The sequence below is a fragment of the Leptopilina boulardi genome, unplaced genomic scaffold (assembly GCF_019393585.1).
Source record: "Leptopilina boulardi isolate dan_hultmark-lab unplaced genomic scaffold, ZJU_Lbou_2.1 LbouV2_121, whole genome shotgun sequence".
NCBI classification, from domain to species: domain Eukaryota; kingdom Metazoa; phylum Arthropoda; class Insecta; order Hymenoptera; family Figitidae; genus Leptopilina; species Leptopilina boulardi.
This window is the reverse complement of record NW_026137665.1, coordinates 1,524,295-1,533,627: the sequence shown is the minus strand read 5'-3', so window position 1 is coordinate 1,533,627 and position 9,333 is coordinate 1,524,295. Positions and strand designations below refer to the sequence as shown.

Here is a 9,333-nt window from a genome sequence, read left to right as displayed (position 1 = left end):
CAATTGGCAAAATATATTTTTTTCTATAAAAATCAATTTTTAAATTAAAATAAATAAATTATCTAATTAATTACTACGGGAATTTTTTAAATTAAATTTTATAAATAATAAAGTAATAATAATAAATAATATAAAATTTTTATAAATAATATTTGCTTTGTCATGACTTTTAAAATTATTCACACTAAATAATAATTATCAAATAATTAATAAATATTAAATTTGATAAAAAAACATTAGAACTAAATATAAAAATAATAGATTTAAAGAATTAAATTAAATATATTACCAAATTTCAAATAAATTGGTAAAGTTACACTGAAAAATTGTAAATTTCTCCTGAACTAAATGAAAAAGAAACTTTTTTCATAAAAATAAATACAATTCTAAAATTTGAGTATTATCAATAATTTTTATATAAATAATAAAAATGTTCCCGAGATTTTTCCGTGAATATTTTTAACGACTGAGGTAGAATTAAATTTTTATTTAATTTTTTTTTTTTTTTTTAATTAACCAAGATTCATTATTGATGTAGATCAATTCCCCAGACTTTATTTCCAGCGTGAATTCGTCGAATGTGTTTATACAAATTTGACAAAAGTTTTGAACGTTGACAACAATAGGGACACTGGAAACGTGGTAGTCGATTACATTCATAAGTCATATGTTGTTTTAATCCTTTCATTCGTCGAAAATTACGTTTACATTGTGGACAAACAAATGTTGTTTCAGCTGATGTTCTGTAATCTAAAAATTAAAAAAAATAAATTAATTTTTCATCTCGTCTTCTTTTTTTCCAATTTTAGTATAATTATTATCAATATTCTTCAAAGCAATACATATGATAAGAGGAAATACATTTTGTTACATGAAATATTTCTATATAATTAATACCAAATTATATTATTTGAAAATTATAATTTTTTTTTTAATGTGAAATTATGTAAATATAATGTGTTATTTCCAATGTTTTAAAAAAACTTTAATGAAAAAAACATTTAATCTTAAAAATCTTTTTTTATTTCTTCTTTACAATATTTATATTCATACAAAATAGAAATAATTTTTATTTTATTTTCATTATATAGTGATTTATAATATTTTTTGTACTCTATATTATATAAATAAATAAGATACAGGTTCGCCTGGATGTTTAATACGAACATGTTTTTGAACATTTGATGATTTTTTTGATCTATAGTCACAATAGGGACATTTAAAACGTGGTGGTTGTCCACATTCAAATCGTAAATGGCAAATAAGTCCATTTTTACGAGTAAAAGCACTTGGACAATTGGGACAAGGAAAATTTTTGAAATTTCTCTCGGGATTTTCATAAATAGAATTATGATAACCACTAAAATTTTCCACATTTCGAGAAATTGGAAGCATGCCAGAGTTAACATCTGAAACAAAAAAAAGAAATAATTTTTTGTTAGTAAGACAATTTTTTTTGTTCTAAGAAAAAAATTTTTGCAAAAAGAAAACAATTCTTTTTAATTAAAAAACAAAAAAAATTTAAATAATAAATTTTAAAACTGATAAATAAAAATATAATATTTAATAATAAAAAAAAATTTTTTTTTAAAGAAGTATTTTAGTTTAAGAGTAATCTAACGAAACTCAATTGCAACAAATTGTATCGATAAATGGCAAAATTTGATTGAACCAAAAAAATAGTTTATTTTATCTCTTATTTCACATATTAAGTACATTTTTATATATATATATATATAATATTTATAGAAAAAGGGATTTTCGCTATCAATTGCTACATAGTGATAATATATAATATTTACAAGATTTTGTGTAATTTTTACAAAACGACATTTCACGTAAATTATTTTTTTATAACCTATAAAGAATAGTCTTATAAAGACACTCAAGAAGTTAAAAAAAATATATATCATTATAGAAATATTTTTATTTTACATATTTTAAAAATCATCTCCAAATAATTATAAAAAAAAAACGAAGAAATTTTTCCAAATAAAAATATTTTGTATCTATTTTCAAAATATGATACCTATATTAATAAATTTTAGTTTATGTCTTATTGCGGGAAAGTTTGAAAAAAATTTATATTAAAAAAAAAACAAATTTACATAAATTGAATTAAAACATTTACATATATACGAAGTAATTTTTTTTTTTATATTACATTATACATGGAAAAAAAAGTTTATGCTTTATAACATAACCGCGAATTTCTAATCGGCAATGTATTTTTTTTAACTTTTCACTTTCAATTTGATTTTCACTTTCATTTTGATTTTTCACAGAAATTTTTTACTAAAGAGAAAATTAAAATAAAAGTAAAAATGAAATTACACTATAACTTCCTCATAACATAACCTCGAATTTCTTATTAGAACTTTATTTTTACTTTCACTTTGACTTTAAATTTCATTTTCACTTTCATTTTGATTATTTACTTAAAAGAAAATGAAAGTGAAAATAAAAAAGAAATTACACAAACTGCCTCATAACATAACCTTGAAGTTCTAATCAACAATGTATGTTTGTTAATTATTTTCACTTTGATCTTCATCTTTAGGGTTTCGTGTCTTATGCTCGAAAGCCTTAAGGTCTTTTTATACCTCCAGTATTTTGGTCAAGCAATCGACTGGATTTAATTTTCACGAAGAATCACTGAATTCGATTGGCTCTAACAATATTCAATTTTCACGTTGAAAATGGAATATTTGTTAGAGCCAATGAAATTCAGTGATACAACCGTGAAAATTCAATCCAGCCGATTGCTTTACCAAAATAGTGGAGGTATAAAAGCACCTTTATAGTTTCGCTTTGACGTCCTTCCCTCCGTCCATCGTACACTCGTATGGTTGCCGTCATAACAGTTACCATAGCAACGGTTGCTATAGTTACCGTTTCCATAGCAAAAGATTACATTAGCAACCGTTTCCATATTACCATAGCAACCGTTTCCATAGTAACCGTTACCATGGCAACCGTTTTCATAGCAACTATTTCCATAGTAACCGTTTCTATAGTAACTGTTTCCATAGTAACCATGTCCATAGCAACCGTTTCCATAGTAACCGTTACCATGGCAACCGCTTTCATAGCAACCATTTCCATAGTAACCGTTTCTATAGTAACTGTTTCCATAGTAACAGTTTCCATAGTAACAGTTTCCATAGTAACCATGTCCATAGCAACCGTTTCCATAGTAACCGTTACCATGGCAACCGCTTTCATAGCAACCATTTCCATAGTAACCGTTTCTATAGTAACTGTTTCCATAGTAACAGTTTCCATAGTAACTGTTTCCATAGTAACCATGTCCATAGCAACCGTTTCCATAGTAACCGTTACCATGGCAACCGCTTTCATAGCAACCATTTCCATAGTAACCGTTTCTATAGTAACTGTTTCCATAGTAACAGTTTCCATAGTAACCATGTCCATAGCAACCGTTTCCATAGTAACCATGTCCATAGCAACCGTTATCATGGTAATAAACGTTACCTTAGCGGGCCACGAAACTTTGCAATGGAGGCGCCATGAGCCTCCCAGATAGCACGTAAGTTTGCTGCCAACTTGCAGCCGACTTGCGTTGCAAGTTTTGCAAGTTTGCACTGCAAGCTTGCTGCATGTTTGCTGCAAGCTTGCAATGTCCCAACGTAGCTTGCAAAGCAAGTTTGCAGCAAGTCTGCTGCAAGGTTGCTGCAAACTTGCAGCAAGCTTGCATTGGAAGATTATTAATTTATTATTTAACGTATTAATTAATTAAGTATTAATTTAATTTAAGATACAAATTCCCTTTACTATGTATTTAGCACTATAGCTGGGAGGTAAAAAAAATTTACTGCGCAGCCCTATGTGCTATAGAATTGAACTGCGCATTGTTTTTTTGTTTATTTAAAATATAGTTTTGCAAAATATAATGTAGTATTTGCAAACTTGCAGCAAACTTGCAGCAAACTTGCTGCAAACTTGCAGCAAACTTGCTGCAAACTTGCTTTGCAAGCTACGTTGGGACATTGCAAACTTGCAAAACTTGCAACGCAAGTCGGCTGCAAGTTGGCAGCAAACTTGCGTGCTATCTGGGCTGCTTCATTCATTTTTTTATTTTCACTTTCATTTTGATTTATCATTGAAATTTTTAACTGAAAAAAGTAAAAATAAAAGTGAAATTCAAGATAAAACGACACAATTTAGGTTATGAAATTTTGAGGTTATGATAAAATAAAGTTTGTTGTACAAACAAGTTTGTCAATAACAAACTTTTTTTTTCGTGTATAACTATAATTATGAACAACTAGTCCTTATATGTAATATAACTAGTCCTCGATAGTTGTTTAAATAAATCAATAATGACTAATGGCTCATTTCTGTGCATTTTTCGCACATGATTATACATATTTGAACTAAATTTATCAGTTTTAGAACAATAGGGACATTGATAACGTGGCGCTTTGCCACATTGAAATTGATAATGTGTTTTCATATCGTATATTCGTGTGTATCCTCTATTACATCGGGGGCAGCAATATTTTTTTTTCGTTGCACTATAAGAATGTGAATCGCCATGTGATGACCACGTTGATGTTCCTGTTGAAGAAGAATTCAATTGACTTCCATTATTTGGATTATTCATTCCTGTTGATTCATTTTCACCATAAGATCTCTGAACGTTTAAATAGAAAATTGACGTATCTGTAACAAGATTAGAATTATTTTTAAAAAAAATCAGATTTTAAATTACTTTTTTTTTTATTGATTTAAATTAAAAAATTGTACATTATTTCTTTTTTTTTTGTTGAAAATATTAATTAAAAATTATGAAATAAATCATTTATTATAATACGGAGAGAATGGAATATTTTGTTTAAAAAGTAAGGGAGCATTTACATGTCTGGCGAAAAAAATTTACCGTCCGTAAAGAAATTCACAAATCTGATTGGTTGTTCACAATCAATTATACTTGTAAGTTGTGCTCCCTTGAGGAGCATTCACACTTTGTTCTGGACAAGTTTTTTGGTTGGTTTCCATTGTCTCCACTCGCCATTTGTCATAATACTCATCAACTACCACACCCTGTTCTAGTAAAAATTTAGTGACTTTATTGTTAAAATTAAAAGTTACTAAATTTTCACTAGAGCAGAGTGCGGTAGTTGAAAAGAATTATGGTGAATGGGGACAATGGAAACCAATCAAATGTACAAATTTTATTGGCTGTCCACATTCAGACTAAAAAGAATGAAAAATATTCTATTGGAACAACCAATCAAATTTGTGTACATATTTTGTTTTGTAAAATTTTGTCCCAACCGAAGTGTGAATGATCTATAAGTAATTTATTTTTAGCGAAAGTCTCCCTATGACTGTGATGTTTAGTGAGAATCTATACTAAACGTATCAAGTAAAAATATACTGGTAACTTTTCTCTCCGTGAAAGACATGATAAAATTACAATCATTATTGTAAATTTTTGATTAATATCTCTTTAATCGAATTAAATAATGAAAAAGAAAGTTTTTAATACACAACATAATTAAATTTCTTTTTCCACCTATTTTTCATTCAAAATTAATTTCCATATTTAATTTTTAAACTGATATTTGACCTTGGAAATTTGTCGCTCGCTCAAAACAAAATAAGCACCTTTAGATTGCTTCCATAATAGCTAAATCACATCATTTTGAATACGATTTTCTAGGATGAGGTTGGTTTCCATTGTCCCCACTCGACATTTGTCATAATTCTCGTCAACTACCGTACCCTGCTCTAATAAAAATTTAGTAACTTTATAGTAACTTTTAATGTTAACAATAAAGTCACTAAATTTTTACTAGAGCAGGGTGCGGTAGTTGACGAGAATTATAACAAATGGCCAGTGGGAACGGAAACTAACCTAACCTCTTTCAACACAATACAGAGATGGGAAACTAATATTGTTAAGTTGGATAAAGGTGCTTTTATACCTCCAGTATTTTGGTAAAGCAATCGGCTGGATTGAATTTTCACGGTTGTATCACTGAATTTCATTGGCTCTAATAAATATTCCATTTTCACCGTGAAAATTGAATATTTTTAGAGCCAATCAAATTCAGTGATTCTTCATGAAAATTTAATCCAGTTGATTGCTTGACCAAAATACTGGAGGTATAAAAGCACCTTTAAAATTCAATAAAATAAGGCTCTGTCCACAATAATTTGTAATATTGGTTGGTTTCCATTGTCCCTTCGCCATTTGTCATAATTCTCGTCAACTACTGCACTCTGCTCTAGTAAAAATTTAGTAACTTTTAAATTTTAACAAAAAAGTTACTAAAATTTTACGAGAGCAATGTGTGGTAGTTGACGAGAAAAAATAAATGAAATATCGTAACTTGTTTTTTTTTATAAATTTAGGTTATGTTTATAGACATTGAAATTATAGAAAATTTTATCCATCAAATTCAAATCGAATTTTCTATAATTTTAATCTCTTTATTTTTTGTTCAAATAGAAACATAATGTGCAACATAACCTAAGTAAAAAACAAGCTACGGTATTTTAGTTTTGCACGGCAATATTCCTACAATTTCCGCTTATTAATATTATTGAAATTATCAAATATTTTATTTGGGAGGATATAGAATTTTTAATTTTAAATAAAAAAAATTTTTTTCTATAATTTTTAATATTAACAAGTTGAAATTATAAGAATAGTGGAACACGGGGAATAAATTTTTTTGTCGACAGTTGGCAATGGGTGCGCGCGCCTCGTCTCATTCTAAAAAATTGAGATTTAGCTATATTGTGTAAGCAGCCTTAAAGTACAAATAAAAACCATTCTTCAGTTTTTCAGTAGCATCGTACGCTGTGGGATTTCTCACATAGAATTGGCTTTGCATAAAAACCGTTAGGTGACAATTATTTAAAAAAAGTTTAAAGTTCGTTAAATTATATAATATCAATAAAAATGTCGTTTATAGCAGTCTGTGATATTGGAATTAGCCGTAAGTATAAGTAAATTCGGTAAATTTTTTCATATTTTTCTGTCAGTCATCATAACCTGCAATTATTGTTTTGACGTTTTCGTGATTCTGTAAACATTTAAACACCATGTAAATTTTTTAATATATTTTTAAATAAAATAATGAAATAGACTTTTTAATGTAAAAAATATATATACGACAGTTGTCATTACATAATTTAAAATCACTAGAAAAGAATAAAAAAGGGAAATAGTGGTCTGACAGACCGAAAAATGCACTAAAAGCATAATTATTTAGCATCTAATTTAAAAATTAATTAAATATATCCGCAATTTTCTTACAAGTTTATTACAATTTTATTATTACTAAATCTAATAAAAAAGGAGTTTAAAAAATTAGAATGAATTTGACAATAAACAAATTTTATTATTAATTAATTGTAATTAATATTTATAAATATAATTTAATAAATCATAAAATTATTAATAATAATTCCATTTAGAAAATGAGATTTTTTTAAATAATTGGATCAAGTAATGGCGCACTTACACCTTTCTGGCTGCCTGCAGGTTACCATGGCAACGCACGAGTGTGAGTGAGACAGAAAATTTGAATATTCAAATTTTCTGTCGCACTCACTCTCATGCGTTGCCATGGTAACCTGCAGGCAGCCAAAAAGCTGTGAGAGCGCCTTAATAGATATAATAGAATCAAATAAATTTCCTTGTTGCTCTTTATTCAAATAATTTATATAATTTTTACATATATATATATATATATTCATTGAATAACTAATGAATTATATAAAACAAAATTATTTATATGAAGTTTCAAACGTGCAATGTAAATATAGTTATATGAACAATAGCATAATAAATATTTATTTATTTAACCCTTTGAGGATGATTTTTTTTTTATTTCAGGTATCAAAATTCAAATTAAAATATGAAAAAATCAACAAAGTCAATGTAATAAAAAATACCCTTAAATTAATTTTTTTTTTTTATTTAATTTCAGTATTGAAATTAAATTTAAATATTTATGATTATTATTAATTTCAGTCCTATAAGGGTTAAAAAAGTCAGATTTTATTTTTATATTATATTTTTTATTATATATATATTTATTAATTTATTTATATATACATATATATAATAAATTTAATTATATATATATATCATAATTATTTAATTTTTTAAGCTATAATTAAAACTATTCGCCCGAATGTTTTCGTTTATTTTTCACTTCTGATTAACTAATTTTTTTTTCTCTACATTTTATGATAAGGTCCAAAACATTTTTTGCATAAAAAAGGTTGATCCGGACATGCTTGGCATACTGTTGAAACTTTTGTTGCTTTATTGCATGCATCCTTGCTCGATAATAAAGTTTTCCAATAATCATAACAAACTTTACAACGTCCGCGAACTCTTCTGCAAAAAAAAAGGGGGGAAATTAAAAAATTATACATAACAAAAATTTATTTTTCTATAATTTCCATATTATACATACATAGTAAAATTATGAATTTAAAAAAAAAATGTTAAACTTACGATTTTTTGTTTGAACTTGAAAATACAAATTCTTCCAATTTGGTGAGGCTATGTTGTTGATATGATCTTGCAGGAAAAAAGTCAATTGAATTATTGAAGAATTGAAGTGGATCTGTGAACAAAATGTAATTTTTATTTATTAGATAAAATTTACAATTTATTACAAAATTCAATAAAAAAAAAGAAAAAAAGAAAGAAAACATTACAAGCTGAATTCAAATGCATGATGATGATTTTGATAAAGGAAATATATATATATATTTAATTATATAAGCAAATAAATATTCTACTTAAATATAAATCGATTTCTATTATTCTTTATTTTGAAGAAATACAATTTGGCAAATGACAGAAAAAAAGGAAACTAATTTTTAATTTTCACAATTATTTAATTTAGAACGTAAGATATTGTTTTTTTTTATTGTCCCATTCAACAAATAAATTATCATAATTAACATTTACTTTAAAAAAAAAAAATTAATCTTTTTTCACTATGTATTATTGAGTTCTTGAAATATTCCATGATATGGCCCAAAACATTTTGAACAAAGAAACGGTTTATCGGGACATGTTCTGCAAAATGTAGAGACTCTTATTCCTTTGCTACATGCTTCTCTACTTGACAATTGTCTTTTCCAATATTCATAACATACTTTGCAACGACCACGTACTCTTCTGCTGTAACAAAGAATGAATTAATATTTTGAAAATTTCGAGAGAAAAAAATCTCGAATTAATATTCACTAACGTTTTTTTATTGCTACTTGACACAACAAATTCTTCAATTTTTTCAAGAACATGATCGGCATAGGAAATTGTTGTATACG

General features: G+C 26.5%; 1 protein-coding gene across 1 annotated transcript; it reads right to left on the bottom strand.

The window, feature by feature from the left end:
- Positions 1-526: 526 nt before the first annotated feature.
- Positions 527-3,622, bottom strand: LOC127284751 (histone-lysine N-methyltransferase PRDM16-like). The gene is made up of 3 exons (XM_051310393.1): positions 3,568-3,622; positions 1,164-1,409; positions 527-750 (listed from the first exon to the last, which is right to left on the bottom strand). Exons 1-3 carry the CDS (start codon positions 3,620-3,622, stop codon positions 527-529), a joined length of 525 nt encoding a protein of 174 aa, XP_051166350.1.
- Between the last annotated feature and the right edge of the window lie 5,711 nt (positions 3,623-9,333).

Excerpts from the sequence above, each read along its gene's own strand:
- LOC127284751 (XM_051310393.1), bottom strand. The coding sequence starts at position 3,622 with ATGCAGCAAGCTTGCAGTGCAAACTTGCAAAACTTGCAACGCAAGTCG. Across the intron at positions 1,410-3,567 it reads GCAACGCAAGTCGGCTGCAA|ATGTTAACTCTGGCATGCTT; the intron begins GTTGGCAGCAAA and ends TTTTTGTTTCAG. Across the intron at positions 751-1,163 it reads AAATGTTCAAAAACATGTTC|ATTACAGAACATCAGCTGAA; the intron begins GTATTAAACATC and ends TTTAATTTTTAG.